At 41.4% G+C, this 24866-nt stretch overlaps 2 protein-coding genes across 5 annotated transcripts in view; one reads left to right on the plus strand and one right to left on the minus strand.

Annotated features, from left to right (window-relative positions):
- Window positions 1-1908: 1908 nt before the first annotated feature.
- On the minus strand, window positions 1909-8096 carry LOC116941980 (NAD-dependent protein deacylase sirtuin-6). 2 transcript variants are annotated; one of them, XM_032953426.2, is made up of 8 exons: window positions 7912-8093; window positions 6546-6673; window positions 5176-5358; window positions 3850-3909; window positions 3533-3628; window positions 3342-3422; window positions 3008-3131; window positions 1909-2674 (listed from the first exon to the last, which is right to left on the minus strand). In XM_032953426.2, exons 1-8 carry the CDS (start codon window positions 7975-7977, stop codon window positions 2369-2371), a joined length of 1044 nt encoding a protein of 347 aa, XP_032809317.1. In that variant the 5' UTR covers window positions 7978-8093; the 3' UTR covers window positions 1909-2368. The 2 variants fall into 2 exon arrangements, with proteins under 2 accessions (XP_032809317.1, XP_032809318.1); XM_032953427.2 differs by lacking the exon at window positions 5176-5358 and having other exon boundaries at window positions 7912-8096.
- A 195-nt stretch (window positions 8097-8291) lies between these two features.
- The window catches only part of RAI14 (retinoic acid induced 14), a 47615-nt gene continuing 31040 nt past the window's right edge, over window positions 8292-24866 (plus strand). Inside the window, exons 1-3 of one of the 3 annotated variants that reach the window (XM_032953419.2) lie at window positions 8292-8495; window positions 9031-9107; window positions 9232-9328. In XM_032953419.2, coding sequence (XP_032809310.2) covers window positions 9293-9328 — 36 coding nt within the window. In that variant the 5' untranslated portion in view covers window positions 8292-8495; window positions 9031-9107; window positions 9232-9292. Of the gene's footprint in view, window positions 8496-8565; window positions 8769-9030; window positions 9108-9231; window positions 9329-24866 lie in introns of those variants that run through there. The other 2 variants (XM_032953420.2, XM_032953421.2) reach the window with 2 other exon arrangements.

The raw sequence follows: 24866 nt of genomic DNA on the forward strand, positions 1-24866 counted from the left end.
AGCTTTCCGCTTTGAGATGTTGAGCTTCCAGCTTGTAGGTGTTGAGCTTCCAGCTTGTAGAATGCAGTGACCCCGGTCCCTCTCAGGGACCCGCCTTATGTCCCCTTATGGTCGGGGCCGCTCCGCCCTCGGCCCCGCCCGCCTTCTCGAGCATTCTCGTTCCCTCTCGATCCTTCGCAAGAGCTCTCGCTGGACACGTGATCACCCACGAGCCCCCCCCCCCCCCACCTGGGGCCCCGTGTGGACACTCCGGATCACGTGTCTACGGGGTCAACCAGAGTGCCATGGCCCAGGGCAACCCTGCCCCTGGGCTCACGGCTTACTCACTGCCCCTCGTGGGAGCCCCCACCACACGCTGTGCGTGGTGCCCGCACTATCCCAGTGCTCACCAAGCCCCACTAGGGCTGGTACTACACAGCCACCCACACGGTGTTGTCCCCGCTAGGGCTGGTATTACACAGCCACCCACACGGTACTGTCTGCGATGTCGGAACATCGAACGGCACAGCCCTTCTGGGACGGCACCATACAGTGACATCCCTGATGTCACTACATTTATGAAGGGAAAATAGGGTTGATGGAATGCTCAACGTCTCATATTCACGCATAAGTATGGCTATGGGTGGTTTTATAAAGCGAAAACATAATGCAGAACTGACATAATATACAGGGTGCTTATTTTGTTTTATACATTTAAAAGGGACTATCGTTTTTAATGGAAAAAATGACTACACTGTAACAAGATAACAAATGTTACTCGCTTCAAGAAGTCAGTCTCCACTTGTTCACCATCACTGAACACATGCCTGGAATCTTCTCCAGGTGGTCTCCAGAGCCCAGAGACACATTTCTTGTGGTATTGTTGCAAATTCTCAGAAGTGTTAAAAAAAGGTTTATGTACCCTGTATAGATGAGACTGTACCCATCTTGCTTGTTGGCAGGCCAAGCAACCCTTGGAGGTACACGAAGGAGGTAAAGGAGGACCTTCACAAACATCCTGGCCAAATTTAGATTTAAAGCACATTACATAATATCCCTGATCTGGTTCCGTCTGTAAAAGATGTGATTCCGGACTTGCAGTACCCTGGCATCTACAAACTAAGTTGCCTCTGTGGTAGTAGTTACATTGGAGAAACCAAACGACGTCTCGGACCGCTTTCGTGAACACAAAGCAGACCTGAAACACGATAGGACCAACACCTCGGCCGTGGCAGATCACTGTTATAATTCAGTAGGTTCACATGACATTGACTTCTCCAAAACAGAGGTTATTTGCAAGCCATCTGGCTACCATGAGAGATTCGTTCATGAGGCTATCCACATATACAAACACAGAGACAATTTCAATCGAGAAGATGGATTCTGGCTTAGCAATCATTGGAAGGATTTGATAAACCATTTCGGGTCTTAATTGATTGATCACGCTTAAGATGATTTTCAGACCGCATCCATTATTTTTCGTCTCCCCCCTCCTCTTTTCCGAACATAGATGGACTCGTCCATCTGAACAAACTGTCAAATCGCTCTCCGTGGTGCTACCGTAAAAAAAACCCACCACTTTTTTCAAATTTTCTTGTCGTGGTTTTCACACCTGATGATGATTGCTTGTGTTGCAGTCAAAACGTCGCGAGAATTTTATTGTTTTATATATATTTTTTTATTATTTTGTTTCCCTTCTACGTGACTTTACCGAAAGAACCAAGAATATGAATCCTGGCCAAGTCGTGATTTTTTTAGGCGAAAAAGTTTTTCTCATTAAAAAATACAAAAAGACCATAATAAAAGGATTCCTACGGTGACAATACCAAGTATTAAAAAAAACATAACAATGTATCTTTGTGCCACAGCCACGATCTATTATCTGGGCATCCTTTTCTTAAGTGAACAAAAGTAAAAGTTTGATCAAGGTTGTATGAGTTCTATTTTATTTGGACATTGAGAATAAATGTTATGCCATTTCTGAATGATTACACCTGGCAGTTGGGATAAGCCAAATGAATGGCAGCAATATTGTATAGCACTTCATTATATACTGTATTGCTTTGGTCTCTGATAACACTGCAGTTAAACATTTTAGATTTCTTAAAATACATTTAACTTATTCTCTTTAAATTCCTGGATATCTCTTTTTTTATAGAAAGCTGTAAAATGGGTATGCGTCCATTCTGGCAGTGTTTTAATACGTCCACAACGCCACGCAAAAATATGGTTACAAATGAACGTGTTCTTTTCTCGATATAAAAACCAGGATCACAACCATAGTTCTGCATTGAGGACATTTTCAAAGGAAAAAAAAAAACACGCAGCGAAGACTTCACTTGTACAAATAAAGTAAACGTCAGCTTTCATGTACATTAAAAAAAGGATGTTATGATGTTGACATATTTGTTTCCTTTTTTGCAATTTTTTTTTTGGCCTCTACAAAATCGCCATGATTTTCTCTTTTTAAATTAGCAGCACAGTTCACGGTCTCGCTCGCACGCTCTCTTTTACAATTTACAGCCGAATCTGTTGCCTCCATTTTTGTGTTGGTAGCTGTGCTGTGCGGCCGGCTGAATGAGCTCTCTGCTACGGTGGGACCATCCCACGTTGGCACCATGACCCCCAGGTGTCCCATGAGCTTGGTCACGACATCGTCCACGTAGCCGTAGATGCGGAGGTCGGCTTGTTTATCCTGTCATGTAAAGAGTTTGAGAGAAGCATGGGAAATTGAGTGAAGTTCACTTTTAATGGACAATACCATTATGATCATTTTATAAATTGCAAGCACTGCAGTGAAAGTGAGACTAGTTGCCAATACATGCATTTTAAATATCCACCTATAGTTGCTCACCTACACAGGTAACTAGTCCAATACAGACATTTGTCCATTAGAAGCAAATTATCCTGAAAATTGTGTCGACATAACAGCAGGATAGTATCCACAAAGTTATACCATCAAAACATACAGTGATGAAAACATTTTTCAGCATTTTCAATTATTTTAAGAGTGAGGAATATTTCTTACCAGCTGGGTGGGCTGCAGATTTACGATAACCAGTTTGCCTCCATTCCGCTTCGTCAACAAAGGCAAGCTACCGCTTGGCTTAATCTGCAATGTTGTACCTAGTGTTATCGTCAAGTCTGCATTTCTGATGAAAAGAGCACAAATGGTGAAATATTTAATGCTAAACATACACGCAATCTAAATCCATGACAAAAGGTTTGCTTTCACATTTACCGCGAGTGGTTTTTGCAATGTTTTCCGACAGTGCAACACGGTTATACACCAACCGTCCGAACAAATGCTTCCAGTATCCTTATCTGTTTTCGTGAATTTAAGAATTTAGTTTTATCGTCACCTGCAAGCTTTTTCAGCCAAGGTTAAATCTCGCTCAGGCAGAGAATCTTCCCAATCCAATATGGTGTCTTTAAGCTTTCCTCTGAAACACAATGTACATAGAAAAATATGAGTCATACATACAATACTCTCCAAGTTCACATAAATACAAGAAAAAAAGGATATGTAGAATAAGCTGTGCAAAAAAGTTACCTGCATCCCCTGAGACCCCTAGCTTTAACAACATCACAAATCTTCCCAGTGTACTTGAGGCCCATAGTGCCCACAGTATGATCTCGAACATACTGCCTAGAAGGAGGTAATACCAAAGTTAATTACATAAAAATTCACATGAACACCAATGGCATGCTTTAGACAAATTAATTCACACCTGTTGACAAGCAGCTTCACATCTTTAAAAGGCCAGGATGACTTTTGAATTAGTCAAAAATATATTTTTTGTAAAGCTGCGTGTCAAAATGTAATGTGTCTCTAAGCAAAAAGCTGTTATATTAAAAATGTCTACTTACTTTCCACATCTTTCACATTCTTCAATGAACATGTTCCCATGCAGTTCAGATAACTTGTCCCTGAAAATTGTTACATTTAAAGTTATGATTTCAATAATCAAACTCAACAGAAATCAATAAAAAAAATGTAAGCAAAGCAATACAGCATATGGATGCCAAAAAAAGGTGTTCTATACCTTATTTAATATCTTAGGCAGTGCAATAAATACAAATTTCAGTGCCAGAAATTATTGCAAAGGTTGCCTCTGCAAAATAGTATGCCTTTTCATATCATTCGATATTCTGGCTGGATTAATGGCTGCCTGTTGGATTCCTGTTTTGCTGGCTGGCACGCCAACTGCTCGGTAGTGACATCACCGTGCACATCTGCCAAATGACATCACCTGCATCCCACAGCGTTGAGCCGTGTTAGTGCATCGCACTAATATCACACCTCCTCCCTACCCTCCGTCCGACCCTATGGTGCACCCCACGCAAATATGAGAGGAGACAGCGGGTGCATAGAGGGGGAAGAGATGGAAAGGAACAGAGAGAGCAAAATGGGAAAAAAGAGAGGCAGGGTCAGTGACATGCAATGGGAGGATTAGGGAGAGGTAAGAGATTGAGATGGGACAGGGAGAGGAAGGAAAAAGGAGAGCAAGGATGAGAGGTGGGAGAAGAAACAGGGAGATACAGTGGAGGTACGATAGGCATATAGAGGGAGGGGACAACGAAAGAGGAATAAAGCAAGAAATCGACATCAATGGGGATATACAGTACAAAGGCAAGAGAAAGGTGGAGACAGGCTTCTATATAGAGACAATTTTTGCTGGCTGACTAGGATGGACAGATGATCACATCCAAAGGATGTGCAGGTTGGTAATTGAATGTTTAAAATAATCAATATTTTCATGTATTTATGCAGGTCTACAATTAAGCATTCATCTGAGCAGTGCCTGCTTTCTCATTAACTAGAACAAAAAAATAAATGCGACCCATCAACTATGGACGATGAACCAATACGGATAATAACCAATTATTTAAAATCTTATCAAGGGAATATCTTAATGTTTTGTTATTTAGCAGTATATAAAATATATAAGCAATGCATGACTTTTGAATTTTTAAAACCCCTTCAAAAACCAATGCGAGTGTTGATACATAAAAAAACTAGTAAATTGGATTTTTCTATTTTTTTTCAGGATTTCAAAAACTGTCATGCATTATTTCTTCTTTAGACTGCACTGAACATTTCACAATGAAGACTTTTTGTATTATCTTGCAGTGTGCACAACTGATCCCATATCCACATTATTAAAAGCAATGAATGAGCAATGTCCTTCAGACCTTGGAAAGCCAGAGCGGATGTGCAAACCGTCGACATTTTGGCTGACCAAGTGCTTGAGAAGGCCCTCTCTATACAGCCCCAACATAGCCATGTGGGTGGCAGTGGGCCGTGCATCCTCAAAAGTGATATTGAACTTCGGTGTTAACCCCTTCTGCTCCATTGTCCATACTCCATTCGGGCCTCTGTAATTATAAGACAAACAAAATTAATTTGGGTATCACAACATTTCCAGAATCCGATGCAGACAATTTAAGAGTAATATATTTTTTTATCAATTAGGAAAACGTCGTTCGCTGGCTTCCTGCCTGGATTCCTTGCTGGCTGTCTGGCCTGCATACACGGTAGTGACGTCACCGTGTACGTCTGCGTAATGTCACCCACATCCCAGTGTTGAGCCGGTTTCGTGGACGCTGATGTCAAGCCTCTGCCACACCCACCCTCCACCCCGATAATATATCTCGCACAAAAGCAAGAGAGAGAGATGAGGGAGGTGAGGTCGATAGAGGAAGAGATGGAGAGAGGGGTGTGAAACGGCGTGGAAAGAGCAAGATGGAAAGAGGAGAGCGGGATAAAAGTGACGAGCAGTGGGAGGATTAGGAAGAGTCGAGAGAGATTGAAACGGGAAAGGGAGAGGTGGGAAAAGGAGAGCGGGGTTAAGAGAAACAGGGAGATAGGGGGAAGCGAGTAAGATACAGAGGAGTGAAACTAAATATACAGAGGGAGAGGTAGATGAGGGGACAGCAGAATAGAGACAAAGCAAGAAACCGATATAAATTGTGATATACTGTATATTACAGAGAATGCAAGAGAGGTGGAGAGAGACAGGGCTCTATATAAGATTAAAACAAGTTTTTTTCTGGCTGGGAGAGATGATCAGATTCAAAGGACATGTAGGTTGCTATTATTTGATCAAAAATGGTCTTAGTGGGATATTTAGTCAATTCTTTTTAGTAATCAGGTGGAGGGAATCTGTAATATCTGGGAAAACACATACATTGGGTTATCACTCGAAAGGTATGCAGATGGCTTTACAAACCCACTGGTTCTATAATGATTCTTAGCCACCTCTCAGCTCAGCAAGTTTGGAGTCTCACAACTGTATACAATCCACAATAGTTGCCTCCAAAGTGCAGAAATTAAAGGTGTGACCCACGAAGTCCAGCTGATGATGTGGCGTTATGCATGTTTTGCATCCTCAACTTTATCACAGCGCTAAACGTTTCCACTAAATTTCAAAGGAGTGTGTTACAGGCATGCTTTCCTGTATTGATTCATGGAAAATGGCCTCGTGATGCACGACAGATATATCTCCTCTTTCCTTGTGTAGAGGCATCATTTCAGGGCTGTGCAAAGTGCAGTTGGTGCCAACCTGAAGTCTGGAATCCCGGCTGCTGTGCTGACACCAGCGCCTGTATGTATCACCATGTATTTGGAGGCACGGACTAAATCCGCGAGCTCGAGCACTTTGCGATCCACCTCCTCCGGGGGATCTATCTTCTGCAAGTTCAAAGTGGTGAATGGTAACGGTGGGGTTATATATCAATCAATATCATGAAAACATGTATTTAAAGCAGCTGTTCGTTGATATATTCTCTATTTATATCATGGGATATACATCAAATTTTCACCTGAGACCAGAGGGAAAAAAAGCACAGACAATACTGGTGCAAATGTACAGGAACAAGCTGGGTACGGTTAAAGGGAATTCAGCAAGTACAACTACAGCATATGGTGAAATATTCAGATGGTACCGGGTAGATTAAGGGTAAAGTTGATTAGAGATGGTGCTGTGGTAGAGTAGGAATTGTGTTGGGTTAAAGGTACTGTAGTTTAATTGGGACGAGTGACGGTGTTACCGATGACTTATTTACGAACGTGTACAGTTTTAAGATTAGCTTTGGTGCATGGTTGAGTCTAAGTAGAATATGGTTAGTATTGAGATATGATTTGAAAAAACTGATGGTTGGGTAGAGTATGGTTCGGGGTAGAGGTGCAGGTTATAAATAATAAACTGTACGTTGGGCAGAGATATTACTGGGTTATGATAGAGTGGAGTACAAGTAGCGTTTTGGAGTTGAATATACGATGGATAGCGAGTTGAAAGCTATGGTGAAGCAGCACTGTTAGTGGACCATAAAATAGTTTAACATTATCCATGGTACTACTTTATACTATACACATGCCCTGCACCATTCATTTAACAAGCCTGGCGCTGCTGATGAGGTCCTGACGGTCAAAACCCGGTGTAGTTTTCTGGCTTAAACACATGCAGCTAAATATCGGTCTGGGAAGCCCAGAGGCACATGGACTAAACACTAATCACCTATTTCCGCACTTCCAATGAACACGGTTGGCTACGTACGGCGCCAAGTTGTTACCATACATTCACACATTTGCAGACCCAGAACGGAGCTAGATTATAGATAGTATTGTTTTCTAAAAGTAGTCCTATTTACTTATGCATGATGCTACCGCTGTATTTGCTACCACTAGTGGTGTTGAAATTTCAATATTGTTACGTATCACTGCAGTGGCCGTGTGATGTATATCATCGGACTTCGATAACACTGCAGTGGAAACGTGCAAGCTTATGGATAACGCTAGACTATGAAAAAAAAGCCAGTCGTGATGCATCACGTTATGTTCGATAACGGTAGCAGTGCAGTTATACAACAATCACACGGCGCCTGTACGCAACTATGGCGGAACTCGCAACACGCACACTCCACACATACCTCGGCCTGGCCGCATTTTCCCTTATGCGGGTAATCCGAGAGGCCGGCCGCGTAGTTGATGGACATGATAAGGCTGCAAAAAAATCGCGAATATACTAAACTTAGCAATAAAAAATATAACAATAGTAACAATAGCGATAGCGCGCTCGCTGTAACCAACGCCGCCGACGCTTGACCCTTGCACTCTGACCCTCCCCTTCACGCCGCGTTGCGTCATAGCATGACGACATCGCCCACTCAACAACGCAAGACGGGCCCACTACATGACGTCAAATCGCTGTGCGAAACGTATGACGTTATTGCTACCCCCCCCCACCCCCCTCCATGCCTTCCCCCCCACCCAGCTCAGGGGCTACGGGGTCCCGCAGCGGACAAAGCGGTTTGGGGAGTCGCGCAACGCGTTTGCGAAAGGAGCGAACCAACTTTTTTTTTGCGTGGCAGCATCATCGATTCAAAGTATCTCATACCGAGCATTTGATTTGTTCCTCGCTCTGAAAGTTTGCGTGTATTTTACGCGTGCGTTTTCTTTTTTTAAATGAGATAAAGCGACGCTTTGGTAACTTGGCGTGTTTGGTTGGTATAAAGTAAGTCAGGAGTAGAGAGGGGGAGGGTTAATTGGTGAGGATTTTATTGCATTGCGTGGAGTGGAATGGGAAGGCGGCTGAGGGTTAGTTGCGTGGACGAACCCAATGATTGGGGAGGGTTGGACCCGTTATGTGGCGTTTAAACACGACCCCCGCAGAGATTGAATCTTCTCTTACGGTTACACGTGTAACTTATTTTAGAGTTTGCACGTCTCTTACCTCGCAGTGAGAGTGGGGGCTTTATTTTTTTGTTAACATAGCCAGAGTTTGCAGGTATTCATAAATTAAGCGCAGCAGCGTCTTGCGGTTATTTGATTTAACAAAAAACGGGGGCATTTTTCTCGTCACTTTTTTTAATTGTAAAAGTACCGACATTATATTTCGCTCGATCGTGGCATTAACTGCATTTAAATATAGTGGTTATATATGATGGCCCTAATTGTTTTAACATGCTTGGTATTCAAGGGTTGCATTCCGATACTGTATTCCACCTTCATATGTTATACGGATAGCTAATTTAATTTTGTCATTCCAGTTTTTATTACTGCACTAGAAGGACAGCCAATAAAGGGAGCTATATAGAATCCCTCTGGAGGATATATTTTTTATTCGGTATGTATGTGTATTATAAGACATTTGATGTGATTTCAGGAAAAATTAGCGCCCATTATATTTGTCATGGTTTTTCCTTCACTTTTGATTTTTCTTATAAGTTATTTTAATTTTTCTATTTAAGGTGGGGGGAGGGGAGGGGAGAAATCCGTTGAAGCAAGTGGACAACACCATCAGGCTCAACAATGAAAAGCTGGAAAGCAAAGTTTAAGAAAAGCGATGTGAGTACTAACATAAAAACAACAACACACCTTTTGAATGAGCATTGCGGCGATATTGTGATCAGCATTGTAATGTATTTTGATTGCAATTGAACGTGTATTGCACAATTAATTAAGGGAATTCGTGAGGAAGGGCCATATCTGTATGTATGGAAGAATTGATGTTACTGTACATATGATGATGATCATCATCCATGGTAAATTCAATGCTGGATGCTTGCCTCTTCCTCATGCTGCCGCCACCTCTCAGCACCTGCACAGGAGATGATTTGCTGCAGGTCTGTACAATATTAATGAAGGTACATCAACAACAGCACAGGTTCACCTATAAGGTTGTTGACTTCTGATATGCATCAAGTGGTACGCCGGAAACAGAACATGATGCCGGTATAAATGTACCACAAAGCAGTATATCATCTAACATCTTGTAATATCCACATGGGAACGCATATACCCATTCGTAAACGAAGACGTATTAGGAAAGCAAGTGACAGGGATGGATTACGATGGTTAAAGATGCGTCACGGAAGTATATTCAATGTGAATCTTGACTTATTGTCATTGCTTTCAGTGGCAGCGTTAAACAGACGCGTAAATGTTACGCCGTATGTCGTGATGGGACCCTGGCAAATTAGTTTCGTGCATTCCTCCACCCTCTTAACTGCTTCCTGATGAGGCAGACAGGCAGACACGGGCGTCCCTCGCCCGCTGGTTCATTACATCCGCAGGCGGGGTGGAGCTCAGTCTGCAGGGAACTTCGCGGTGCCAATGTCGACCGAATTGGAGTTTCCGGAAAGTCTGGATTGTGGAGCTAGTCTGTCTGTTTTTGTTGTTAGGTTGACCTTGAAAAGTTATTGCGAATAATGCACAGTTCTGATTAGCTTCAGTGCATTTAAAAAAATGTTGATGAAACTTTTTTTTTGCTTTGGCAACTCATTCTTTGGAACATGCAATAAAACTCAGGCAAACAACCTATTTCGGGTTTGTTTACCAAGCAGTGGTTGGTAGAAAAGTACTGGGATAATACCATGCGTGCATTCATCATCTTAAGTTTATAAACAAAGGCTTGTTTATCCTCATTAAGAATTGGTTAAATACGCTTAATTATTTCTCCAGGGATATAGGCGAATAGTTCAGTGAGGGGCAAAAGCATAATTTAGAGACAACATCGTGAGCTGCCTGTGAAACCAGTTTTGTGCTTTCCCTGCATTACAGGTCATATCATTTTCCAAGGTTACACCAGCTTGACAAGCACTGCATCTGTGATTGCACTTCATGCCTGAAGACCTCCCAAGATAGTATCATAAAAATGCATTATAAATACAGATAACTCGTGCAATGTTTGATGTGGCTGCAGGTTAATGCTTAATACGTCATTTTTATAATCTTCACATTTTTTTGTTTTTATTTGGCGTTATTTCTTAAATGTGCTTATTTTAATTTTACACTTAGTACTGTCGTACTCACGGATTGCATTTCCAATCTCAATACTATTGTAGTTGGCTATTGAGATTAGCTGAATTTTCAGTAATTTAGCTCCATTTTAAAGGTATGTGCATACATGCATTGCAAATCTGCAGTTAGCTGGTCAGTTATCTATTAACCAACTCAAAGCTCTGACATTCGCATGATGTGACGCTTAGCTTTACTGGAAAAAAATCCTTTAAGTTACCTTAGCACTCCAGATGAGGTTTTGAAGTTCCTGGAATTTTTATTTATTTACATGGTCACATCTGTTGATGGTAAAGATCACATTTTGGGCACGTCTGTCTGCAACAACATTGCATGTAAGCACACTGCTTGGAGTGAGCTGTAATTTCCAGCATCTTCCATGATACATTTGGAGTTCATCCTTTGATCCAGATGTAACGTTCTCTCGGTTTTCTAGCGTATATTTTATCTGCCATTTAGTTTCAGATATTCCTATTGAGTAGCAATGTAATTCCGAACAAAACGGTGCACATCATAATGAGAAATATCCAACATTCACTGATATTATTTAACATTACCTGAAAAGGAAAATCCTTGCTAAAATGTGAGAAATAAGTTACAAGAAGCAGTCATATAAAAAAATGTTATCTGAGCAATTCTTTGACAATTTCAGTTGAATAAAAAGAACCCTACTCTTTACAGTCACGAAAACTTCAAATCTAGATTAAAAAGAACCCTGTTTATTATTCCCAGTGTGGAGTAGCCAAAGGCAATGTGAGTGGGTGTTTGGAGCCAAATAGCAAATGGTTTGCTCTCTGGTGGTTAATTATTCCCTTAGGTTCAAATTTGCATTTTACCCATGCCTCCTCTCTGCCATTCTCAGGCAAGAATAAAGACCAGCCTGTTTTTTTCTTCTCTGGTATCAATCTCTCCCATTTCTATTGATTGTGCAACATTCCTTTTTTACTCCCTAGAATGGCTCTGCCAAACACAGGGGAGCTATTCAAGCCTGATGATTGTTAATGAAAGAGAACTTCAGATAGTTGGAATTTTACTGCTAAGCACTACTTAATCCCTAACAATTTTGAATGCATGACTTGTTGGCTACAACACTTATGAGACCTAATGATTATTGAAGTGTAAAAGTGCAATTCATTGGAATTATAATACAGTAATTGTAATGCTATACACACATTAAATGCACTGGACTCTTATATATACTCTTAATCTTTCACGAAGCACAAAACATATTCAAAGACACAGAATATTCAATTTCAAATATGTCTTTCAATAATTGTAACTGTGAGATCATATTTTGTTTTCTTGTAAATACATTCAGTGGTCAGTTTGAAGACATCTTTTCATAGATTATTTGCCTGCTATATGTTTCCACATGATAAGCCACTTCGTTGAGCTATCATTTGTGGCCAGGTCGCCTCTGAAAAATTGTTAATAGCTGAGTGGGCTTTATCTGGTAAAATAAACATAGTTTTAGTTAAATTTCAAACATTGCATCAGTTATTTTTTTGGTTTTGAAGCACAGCTTTGTTTTCCATCGTGGTGTGCAGTTTATAATAGGTCACAGCTGAATGAGAGACGGGATGATTACATATCCTTCAAGAAAACCCATCCCACTATCTTCTTAACTCGGTTCCATAGCTTTCTTTTTACAATTGGTACAGCCATATGGCCGTGAACACTTCTACTTGTAGCTTGTACAGTGACTGAATTTCAGGAATTTTCTAAAGCCGGAAATCTACAGAGCTTTAATTTATATGAGTTTAAATTGTCATGCATGCTCAATACATGAATATGCAATGCATTTCCAGTGACCCTCATGAGAAAAAAATGCGAAGCAGTGATCAAGGTCACTTGCAGCCCTTGGCATTTTTGAGGCCAGTTTATATTTGCGCATATACAGTGAGGGAAAAAAAGTATTTGATCCCCTGCTGATTTTGTACGTTTGCTCACTGACAAAGAAATGATCAGTCTATAATTTTAATGGTAGGTTTATTTGAACAGTGAGAGAATAACAACAAAAAAATCCAGAAAAACGCATATCAAAAATGTAATAAATTGATTTGCATTTTAATGAGGGAAATGAGTATTTGACCCCTCTGCAAAACATGACTTAGTACTTGGTGGCAAAATCCTTGTTGGCAATCACAGAGGTCAGACGTTTTTTGTAGTTGGCCACCAGGTTTGCACACATCTCAGGAGGGATTTTGTCCCACTCAACTTTGCAGATCTTCTCCAAGTCATTAAGGTTTCGAGGCTGACGTTTGGCAACTCGAACCTTCAGCTCCCTCCACAGATTTTCTATGGGATTAAGGTCTGGAGACTGGCTAGGCCACTCCAGGACCTTAATGTGCTTCTCCCTGAGCCACTCCTTTGTTGCCTTGGCCGTGTGCTTTGGGTCATTGTCATATTGGAATACCCATCCACGACCCATTTTCAATGCCCTGGCTGAGGGAAGGAGGTTCTCACCCAAGATTTGACGGTACATGGCCCCGTCCATCGTCCCTTTGATGCGGTGAAGTTGTCCTGTCCCCTTAGCAGAAAATCACCCCCAAAGCATAATGTTTCCACCTCCATGTTTGACGGTGGGGATGGTGTTCTTGGGGTCATAGGCAGCATTCCTCTTCCTCCAAACACGACGAGTTGAGTTGATGCCAAAGAGCTCCATTTTGGTCTCATCTGACCACAACACTTTCACCCAGTTGTCCTCTGAATCATTCAGATGTTCATTGGCAAACTTCAGACGGTCATGTATATGTGCTTTTTTGAGCAGGGGGACCTTGCGGGCGCTGCAGGATTTCAGTCCTTCACGGCGTAGTGTGTTACGAATTGTTTTCTTGGTGACTATGGTCCCAGATGGACACGTGACTGGACCCCAGTGGGGACTGGGGGCCTAGGGGGCACCTCGAGGGGCACGTGGACAGCAGGGGGGCTTCGAGAGGGTTCTCGAAGGAAGGCGTGGTCGGGGCGGGGCCCAGGCACGCCGAGGCCCATATAAGCAGCCTCCTCACGAGGTTCGAGGCTGCTGCCCGTATCAAGAATTAAGATGCATCGTAAGACGCCAAGAAGCGATCCGTGTGTAGGTCCCAGCCGGGGGACTCTAGGATAGCGGTAGACGTGTGAGTAAGTCCCGCCAAGACAGCAGGCTGTACCTCCTTAGGTTAGCAAGAGACCTGTGTGTAGGTCCCAGCCGGAGGACTCTAGGATCGCGGTAGACGTGTAAGTCCCGCCATGACAGGAGGCTGTACCTCCCTAGAGTATCTGAGAAGTGTGTGTTAGCTAGAGTAAGTCGGTGGTCACCACCCTATGCATAATGTAAGAGTTAACTGTTGTGTTCATTAATAAATAAGTGTTGCCTCCCAAGAAGTTGTGTGTGCACCTAATTCGAATCCACTACAAAAGCAACATTTTTTTAAACAAGGAGTGAGCTAGTGAACATGCAATAGTATTACGAACATAGATGGCAATTCCACCTCCTTTAGATCCTCGGTCAAACCTAAAAAGGTTGTAGTTGTCAATCGCAATCTGCAAGTCATTGACGGCAGGAGTGAGAAATGTTTCTGTTAGGCAAAAAATGTCCGAGTCAAGATTTGCCACTTCTAGTTTTAGTTGACTTAATTGAATCACACGCCCTCTGATGTTAACATGTAGAACACCAACACCTTTCCTGCCAGAAAAATCTACCGAATTATACGAGTTCTTTTCATTTGGGCCAGGATGAAGCTCAATACCACCCAGAAATAAGAAAAGTAGAATTAATAGTTTGCACAAGTATTTTCTGTGAAAGGATGAAGAGCGGCGAACCTTGGACGAATATCAGTAGCTCGCAGATTGTGTTATTTTTAAGAGCAGAATGAAGTTTGGAAGGAGTGCTGGTGAAGTAATGGGACAAACATAGGGTTTTAAAGGATACAATGATGGAGTGTAGAAGTGTCTATGAGCTGTTTCATTAGCAGGTGTAGTGGCAAATCAAGAAACAAGTATGAACGCAAAGTAATGAGGGCAGCTGTTTGTAGAGTTGAGTGTGGCACTAGATATGGCCGGGAGGGACAGCAGTAAGATACATACAGTGAGGGAAAAAAGTATTTGATCCCCTGCTGATTTTGTACGTTTGCCCCCTGACAAAGAAATGATCAGTCTATAATTTTAATGTTAGGTTTATTTGAACAGTGAGAGACAGAATAACAACAACAACAAAAATCCAGAAAAACGCATGTCAAAAATATTATAAATTGATTTGCATTTTAATGAGGGAAATAAGTATTTGACCCCCTCTCAATCAGAAAGATTTCTGGCTCCCAGGTGTCTTTTATACAGGTAACAAGCTGAGATTAGGAGCACACTCTTAAAGGGAGTGCTCCTAATTTCAGCTTGTTACCTGTATAAAAGACACCTGTCCACAGAAGCAATCAATCAATCAGATTCCAAACTCTCCACCATGGCCAAGACCAAAGAGCTCTCCAAGGAGGTCAGGGACAAGATTGTAGACCTACACAAGGCTGGAATGGGCTACAAGACCATTGCCAAGCAGCTTGGTGAGAAGGTGACAACAGTTGGTGCGATTATTCGCAAATGGAAGAAACACAAAAGAACTGTCAATCTCCCTCTGCCTTGGGCTCATGAGAACGGTGAGGAATCAGCCCAGAACTACACGGGAGGATCTTGTCAATGATCTCAAAGCAGCTGGGACCATAGTCACCAAGAAAACAATTGGTAACACACTACGCCGTGAAGGACTGAAATCCTGCAGCACCCGCAAGGTCCCCCTGCTCAAGAAAGCACATATACATGCCCGTCTGAAGTTTGCCAATGAACATCTCAATGATTCAGAGAACAACTGGGTGAAAGTGTTGTGGTCAAATGAGACCAAAATGGAGCTCTTTGACATCAACTCAACTCGCCGTGTTTGGAGGAGGAGGAATGCTGCCTATGACCCCAAGAACACCATCCCCACCGTCAAACATGGAGGTGGAAACATTATGCTTTGGGGGTGTTTTTCTGCTAAGGGGACAGGACAACTTCACCGCATCAAAGGGACGATGGAAAATCTTGGGTGAGAACCTCCTTCCCTCAGCCAGGGCATTGAAAATGGGTCGTGGATGGGTATTCCAGCATGACAATGACCCAAAAGACACGGCCAAGGCAACAAAGGAGTGACTCAAGAAGAAGCACATTAAGGTCCTGGAGTGGCCTAGCCAGTCTCCAGACCTTAATCCCATAGAAAATCTGTGGAGGGAGCTGAAGGTTCGAGTTGCCAAACGTCAGCCTTGAAATCTTAATGACTTGGAGAAGATCTGCAAAGAGGAGTGGGACAAAATCCCTCCTGAGATGTGTGCAAACCTGGTGGCCAACTACAAGAAACGTCTGACCTCTGTGATTGCCAACAAGGGTTTTGCCACCAAGTACTAAGTCATGTTTTGCAGAGGGGTCAAATACTTATTTCCCTCATTAAAATGCAAATCAATTTATAACATTTTTGACATGCGTTTTTCTGGATTTTTTGTTGTTATTCTGTCTCTCACTGTTCAAATAAACCTACCATTAAAATTATAGACTGATCATTTCTTTGTCAGTGGGCAAACGTACAAAATCAACAGGGGATCAAATACTTTTTTCCCTCACTGTAGCAGGAGAATTGCCGTCTCTAAAATATCGGGGTAAACACAGATTAACACACAAGCGGAAAAGAAAAAATATATATACTTTTGACCGAGCGCGAGAAAACGTCTTGCCGCACTGGTTTTGCCGCACACTATTCACAGCCCTGATAAAGTAATGGACATTTCACATTCCTTTGGTGGGCGTGTCTTTCCATACGTCAACAAATAGTTGACTTTCTCACAAATTATATATTTTTAATGAGTTACCTCCGATTTGTTTTACACTCGCACCCTTCCGATTGCAATTAGCATACTCCACCCAGCTGGATATGTAACCTAATACATGAGAATGGAGTTTGTTTGGCCATAATTCACCACTCTGTTCAGTGCCAGTTGGTGAAGCCCTAGATTAGTGCAGATATTACACTGCACAGATGTTCACCGTATCCGGGAATCAAACCCAGGTGACAATGTGCTAATCACTGTGCCACTGCTCCAACCAGTTCGATATGTAGCTGTGTACACACAGTTAATATATAGACATTTTTGTAATAATCACCCAGGAATGTCCTTAACGCTCGTGACGTCACTCCACATCGACCATCCCCCCTCATTAATATTCATGAGCAGGTGACGTCCTCCAAATGGACACCCCGCCACCCCTCATTCGTAACCCTAACAAAAAAAAATGTTTTTGTTCCTGGGAAGAAACTATTATTTTCTAATTGCTTATGCTTCAAAAGTATAGAAAATGGCTATTATTCCCCACAAACTTTGCTTTTGTGACCAGGACACAAAAGCAAAGTTAATAATCCACTCCATTAATAACACTGTGTAACAAATTTATAATTTTTTTGTTCCTGGGTAGTAAGTGTTATTTTCTAATTGCTTATGCCTCAAAAGTACAGAAAATGGCTATTATTATCCATAAACTTTGCTTTGTGACCAGGACAGTGATATTTTGAAATGTACCTATTTTCAATGAGAAAACGTGGTGTGCATTTGTGTCATTCCTTCACATAAAGTCCTGGTCACAAAAGCAAAGTTTGTGGGGAATTATTGCCATGTTCTTTACTTTTGAGGCATGAGCAATTAGAAAATAGCACTTACTACCCAGGAAAAAAAATCGTGTTACATAGTGTATAATTATGAGCGGGTGACGTCACTCAATATGGAGAACTCCCCACCCTCACTAATAGTCATGAGCAAGTGACGTCACTCCACATCGAACAGCCCCCCTCATTAATAATCATGAAGAGGTGACGTCCTCCAATTAGACACCCCCCCTCCATAATAATTAGCGGCGACTCGGCGTCAACTTACAACCCTCACTACAAAGGCAGAACCCTCACGGCACGCGATCTCCGTAACGCTGTTGAGACATCAAAGTAAAAAGGACGTCATGATGAACAAGGGATTATAACCTTTACATTAAATAGGTTTGTGTCACCGTGCCCTTACAAACTGCACACGAATTAATGCAATAAATATTACGTCTCGGTCTATTTTTCGCTAGCAAGTTTCAGATTTGCTGCAATACACCCGTCCTTGGACGGTGAAAAGGCTAGTACGTCTATGTTTTAGCGTAACACGAAGCAGAATATAGGCTGCTTTACAGCGCCATTCAAACTAATGTCACGTCTACAATTAGCTCAGCTTGTAATTTACACAAAAGTTGAAGCCTCATACAAGCACAACTATTACCTCATCTTCCATTATACATTTTTTTAATTAAAAACACATTTTGTGGCCCACTTTGTTCACACACAAGAACACAATGTTGTTGATGGACAAAAACCGAACATAACCGCAGGAATCCAATGATCAGTTCCTTCAAAGAAATTACTAATACGGCATATTACATACAACTAAAAACAAGCTGCTTGAAACTTAATTTGAGTACAATTTTGAGGAAATACGCAAATACACCCACACATTTCAAGACGTAGTTAGGTATAAGCTGCATGGTTGTACGATCCACAATGCTGCAATTATTTTGTACAAGTGATATAATTGTAGTGAGGTATAACCAAAAAAACACATTTGAGGAGGGTAATTATATTATCTGCTCTGACGTTTGGGAGACAAACCTCAGAAATACAATTATCTATGGGTTTCTGAATTTTTTACTCTGCTTTTCCGTGAGAAATAGGATATATGTTTATACCTAGATTGAAGCTGTTCATACCGCCTGGGCAAATAGTGACTCGCTGACACTCCACATCGCGAATGCCATGAACAACTTAGGGCATTGCCTAGCGAGTAGTGTTGCAGAGGTTCAAGGTTCGAATACAGTGGCCACCCTAATTAATGCTGCCGGTGTGTTAACAATTCAAATACACGCCACCTGCATTACAGGACGTTAAAGATCCCATGACGTCATTCTTAAGAGTTGGCCATTGCGTGCTGGCGTCATTGTCCACATTTTCCAAATTTGAAAAATTACCCGCAAACAAAAACTATTGCAATATATATGATAATTTATAATAATTAAAACTTGTCACGTGCACAGTATTTGCTCACTCCCAAAGAGAGAGAATGACTCGGAGGCGCTAAGAATCACAGACAAGTGGGAAAGGCAGCCACCCCACAGAGAACTCGCGCCAAATTCCGCCCATGCTCTCTATATATTAAGGTGTCATCAACCATATAACGAGTGTTTACATGTGGCAGGAAAATGGAGCACCCGGAGAAAGCCCATATGTGCGAGAGGGCAACACTCTTCGCTCATACAAGTGGAATAGGTGGGAGTCCATGTTTTGTATACCGCCTTCTGGCAAGCCAGGGTATGGCAACTCAATGCCCACGGGGAGGAAGTTTCACACATTTGTGTCATCCACCAACCCCTACTTCCACCGCCACAGTGCTGGATTACAGGAGTGTGCCACCACCGCCAAACTATATAGTCCCCCCCCCCCCACTACAGTCAGCTGGAAAAGAGTCATGAGACTCAGTGAGGCTCAATAAATAATAACAATGGAACATATATTGAACAATTGCTCAGGAGTATCTCTGAAATTCATTCTAGTATGAACGCTAACCGCTACACAACAATGCGTTACGCTTACACACACACAGACACATACACAGCGCGCTAACCACTACACTACAATGCGTTACGCTTCCACATGCGCGGGTCACGTGACAGATTTGACGTCACAGCTCACTTGCCGTGCAAAAAAAGTATGCATTATTGAGCCCCCCCCCCCCCCCAAAAAAAGTGTATTCTTATAATGGTTGCATGGTGTACAGTCTGGAAAGTACCCACATAGCAAATTTCCAGTTTGTTGCATGTCGGGAAGTACACTAAACATTTTGAACAGACACACATATTCACAATTTTGCCTTTTATATATTTGGAGATGTATATGTCTGTGGACATTTGTTAGTTTACAAATGGGTCTGCTCATGATGTGATTTAAGCCGTGGCTGCTGGTGGTGCACAACCCCTCCTTTCCAACATATTGGAGGAGAGAGGTTTTGTGGATTTCACACATTTGTGAAACTGATAAACCTACTTGGCTGTAATGTTACCAGGAAGATACTACTGTTTTACAGCAAGTAAATTTAATTTTATCCCCTCTTTAGTGTAGATCTTCTCTGGGTACTCTCTGGTTGCCTCCCATATGCCAAATACTAATTTAATGTATGTTAAACTTATTTTTGCAAAACAGCAAACTAAACAAGAAAGGCAGTTTTAAAGAAATTCGTTTCCAATCTAGATTTAAAAGTGCATAGCTCCAGTGGAATCCTAAAATCGGAAGGAAGAGCATTCCAACTACATGTAATTGAGTTGGCAAACATGTTTCCCAATGGAGGACGCTCCTTAAGGATAGTCTTAAGACTGAGTGAGGCTTTCTTGGGTAAACAAAAGATATAATGGGCACCAAAGATAAATTAAGAATGTTTCAATAACGCGCTTACTGCGCACAGCAATTGCGACATCTCCATTCCTCCTTACACCCCATTAGGCCTCTGGATTGATTGCTGCTTCGTGTACAACCATTCTTGTGGCATGCACATCAATTACGATCGTGTCTAACTCACTGTCCGCCAAAGAATGTGCTTGTGTCTGCAGTGCGGGAGGTTAATGACTAACAGAATCCAGTGTTTGTTTGGACAGAGTATAAATTTGACAGACTACACTGATTTCTTTTGCAGCTGCTGTGTTTTACGACTGTCACTAATGGCCAGCTCTGCTATATCATCTGTTTCCCATTATGCATCTAGGGTTTAATTTGTACACACTTTTTCTTAATTAAAATTTGGTTGTTCTTGCCATGCATTGGTTTTGTAAATTAAGTACAGTACTTAATTGAAAACATTTGTACTGTCATTTTACAGTTCATATCATATTTTAGTTTTTCGCAAAATTATAAACATTGGTGATATGCGATTTGAAAATTTTACTCAATTCTAATAATGGGAATTAAAGCCCATAATTTGGTGCTTCAATATGCAGTTCATTAATTGAAAATTAGGTAATACAGAGTAAATTAATGTTTCCTTTTACAGCATTGCATTACTTTAAACAAATGTTTCACCCCCACACACATGCATTGCTCAATGAACACATTTGCTACATCTTGAGTGATTTAGGGTAACACCGAGGTTATAAATTCTATTGGAATACACGTACTCGACATACCCCCCCCCCCACAATGCCACACGTGTCTATAGGAGGTGATATTTGTAAACGGCAGTGTTATATTGGATTGATATATTAAGTAGATTTCCATTGGTCTATGTTGTACATTTGTACATTAAAAAAAAATACTTTGCGAATCTACCATCCATTTCGTAGTGGATTTTGTGATGTGAAAACTCACAAAAATGTAATTAGCAAACTCCATGATAAGTATGACTATTTTAAAACCCCTTGTCACTCCCCTGCTGGATGAAGGCCTCCCGACGTAATATTATGCATAGAAGTTGCTTCAACATACATCACTGCACTGATAAATGTTGGCTAGTGAAGAAACTGTGCTTTAGAATAAAAAAAAAATATTGTCAATTTGCATATTTCTTAAATTTTTATAATGATACAAATACGTACTGTAGAGCAAAGCCTTGCACACCGAGCCACCAAAAAAAAGAGATCTGAACATACAGCAAATCATGGAAATTATAGGTATCATCGATGTTTATACCTAGATTAATTTACTTTCATGAAATGGTCTCTCTCCTTGCTGACTTTAAGTCATGACCTATTGCTGAAAACCACTTTTTGGGGCTTGAACATGCAGTTACTGATGCAGGCACAACCCAAAATGCAATGATTTGCCTTCCTGTGTAGCGTTTATCGTGGATCGTCACCTTTGTTTCCTGTACATTTTAATAACCATAGTAAGATTTTTTAATATTATTTTTTAATTCATGACGGTTATGTTCTTTAGGTTGAAGGTCATTCGTTTAATTTGGAGTTTTTGTTAGAAAGTTGTTGAACACAATTGGTTGTCATGCAATTAGTTTATTTTCAATTAACGAAACGTGCTTTATTATGGGTGTTTCATATAGGAACAGCAGCGCTCAGCTGCAACTGCAGCCCAACATTATTTTTTTGGTGAAATTAGACACAATGCACTTGCATTTGTAGTACAATACATGTGTATTTGGTTCAATTGCCAAACAATTTTAAGACTTATACTATTAAAACTTTGCGAAAATGGTAATTCATGTTCATTATTTGACATTTAAAATGTTATTTTTTAAAATAATATTTTCAACTTCTTTCTCGAGATATTATTGTTACAAGTGTAAGGACAGTACGGGGGGATGTAAGGACAGTAAGGCTCCCCGTGGCCGTGGTTACTAATTAACGTGATGGGAACAGACAGGGTCAAAGAAAGGTAATATTGGACCTAAGTGGTCGTTAATCATGATTGATGTGATGGGCACTGACAGGGTCGCATGAGGATAAGCACGGGATGTAAATGGTCGTAAATAGTAATTGAGACAGAGACAGACAGGGCCAGGTGCTGTGAGAGAGTGTTGGGGGGGGGGAAGGGGCGTGGCTGGGTCGTGAGGGGGATAAAAGCCGGCGTGGAACAGGGCTCTGGGCTGCTGTTGTAGGGGAACCAAGGAGCTGTTGTCGCCGGCGTCATCTTGGTGCGGGTCGTCTTTGTCATCTTGGATTGGGCACATTGTAGTCTTGAAAGGCTAGAGTTATATTGTCTCCGTGACGACTATGCGTCCAGTCCTGTGTAGCCAGCCAACTACACAGGGAGCGTAGCATAGAGTCACAGAAGTTACCCAGGTGTATATAGTAACTCGCGGTTACCCGTGAAGTTATCAGTGAGTCGATGGACTTTATTCACAATAAATATACATATAACTGAACAAGATGGTGTCTGTGAGAGCTACATTACACAAGTATAAAATATTTTTTCAACGTTCATGTAAGATTAATTTTTAAATGTATGTTCAACAACATGTATAATCACAGCCCTTTATCAGACAGATTAAGTCTGTGGCTAGTAAAGGTTATGCGTTGTATAATCGAATGTGTCTTAATTGAAATTCTCAACTATGTACATGTATTATACAACAATAAGTGTGGAATGAGGATAAAAATACCCAATTCATTGGAGAACAGAGCCATGGCCTGTAATGTTCCAACCCCTGGAGCCCATGGGGCTTGTGATAGCCCCTGTGGAGACCAATCTGCTCTGAGCATTGAGCCACCCATTTCCTGCCATTGTGTTGGGGTCATTTCCAGCTGTTTGTATTAGTTACAACATAATGCACCAGGGAGCTTACATGCCTGCTTTAATTCTATCTCGGCAGCAGATACAAGCATTTACAAGTATAAGACACCATTTACATAGATAATGTAAATGCAGCTTTTAGTTTTAGATGAATACAGTTGTAATGTAATCGATATAACAACATCAATTATCTTCTTGGTTCTTTCGGTAAAGTCACGTAGAATGGAAATAGAATAATAAAAATAAAACATAATAAAATAAAAATAAAAGAAGAAGATGAATGCCTGCAGTCACGAAAGCTTTAAATCGAAATTTAACCAATATCAATTATGTCCAGAGTAATATCTCCATGGGCCTCAAGGCTCTCATTTGGGAGTGTTCTGCATTGGGATGTTTGGCCATTTCTATGAACGAGTGGCATGTGGAAGAAAACTGGAGTACCCAAAGACAATTCACACAAACATAGGAGGGGTGACACTCAAAGCTACACACAGACAGATTCAAGAATCTGACGCTGTACAGCTGTTTCCTGGCTGCCTTGACGCACAGCTGGATTGGGAGCTGCACATTTTTATTTGCGATCCGCCATCTCCAATTGCTAGATTACAGACATGCACTACCATGCTGCCCAACTTAATGAGATAGGGGCATTTATGCGAGTCTCATTCGTGAATCATTGTAAATAATGGGACACAACAAATCTGGATCACATCAATCCAAGGAACATTTGGATGTACTAAATGCCATTGCTCATATTTTCAAAGCAATGGTCGTCAATTTGTATTAATACTGTTTCCTTTGTAGTACTGTATATCACAAGGTTAAGTTGAAAAAAAAAATGCCTACAAAATATTTGACTTAAGTTGTATCAATCAATATTCATCTTCTTAGAGTGTCATTAACTACCAGACGAATGACAAAATTGCAATGCTATCGTGAAGAGCCTCACTGATTGTGAAGGCTCTTTTAGGAGGGTCCTGTATTTGGATGTTTGTCTGGTTCCTTTGAAGGAGTGTTTTGCTCCTGGGAGGAACCCAGAGTGCCCAGAGTGTTATCACCATGCACACGAGGGTGTTGAACACACAAACATGTTCGAAAACTCACGAGCATAGCTGATCCATCAATTTGTGCCTTGAAAGCATTGGATTAACTTACGAACTTACTTAATTATCCAGGAGAACCACACTGACTTGTAGGGTGCTTTTTCAGGAGAGTCCTGCGTTGGGTTTTATGCTTAGATGTTTTCAGCTAATTAATATGCTTGTATACAATTGGGAGGAAACCAGAGCACCCGGATAAAACCCATTCCTATCAAGGGGGCAACACTCTCTCGTTATACAGGTGGAAACAGATGGGGATTAATTAACTTGCTATACTGCTGTCTGGCGAGCCAGGGTATAGTACCTCGACGCCCATGGGAAGGGAGTTTAACAACATCTGTGTTATCCATAAATCCTCACCTCCACAGTGCTGGATTACAGACGTGCGTAGCGACCACTGCCCCGATTGCGGGCATGTGCCGCCAGTAGTCTATATTAATGTTTTCCTCCTTTTGTATATTTAAATCAGCCACATTGATTACAATGTTTACCTCACAGTTGTGAGCTGTATGTGAAAGGAGTTGATGCTGATTATTGGCACACTCGGAGTTTGGGGAGAAACAGAGAGAGAGCAAGCCTGTTTCCCTAGAACTTCTGTGTCACTCTGGTCAACTTTCATACATACAGCATGGCCATTGTTCCAAAATCACAGGGTGTCCTTTGTGTGAGTACATGGTATAAA

Source organism: Petromyzon marinus, chromosome 13 (assembly GCF_048934315.1).
Source record: "Petromyzon marinus isolate PM22_M1 ecotype Great Lakes invasive population chromosome 13, UKy_Petmar_22M1.pri1.0, whole genome shotgun sequence".
NCBI classification, from domain to species: Eukaryota; Metazoa; Chordata; class Hyperoartia; order Petromyzontiformes; family Petromyzontidae; genus Petromyzon; species Petromyzon marinus.

Excerpts from the sequence above, each read along its gene's own strand:
- LOC116941980 (XM_032953426.2), bottom strand. The coding sequence starts at position 7,977 with ATGTCCATCAACTACGCGGCCGGCCTCTCGGATTACCCGCATAAGGGA. Across the intron at positions 6,674-7,911 it reads GAAAATGCGGCCAGGCCGAG|AAGATAGATCCCCCGGAGGA; the intron begins GTATGTGTGGAG and ends TTGAACTTGCAG. Across the intron at positions 5,359-6,545 it reads GCCGGGATTCCAGACTTCAG|AGGCCCGAATGGAGTATGGA; the intron begins GTTGGCACCAAC and ends TTATAATTACAG.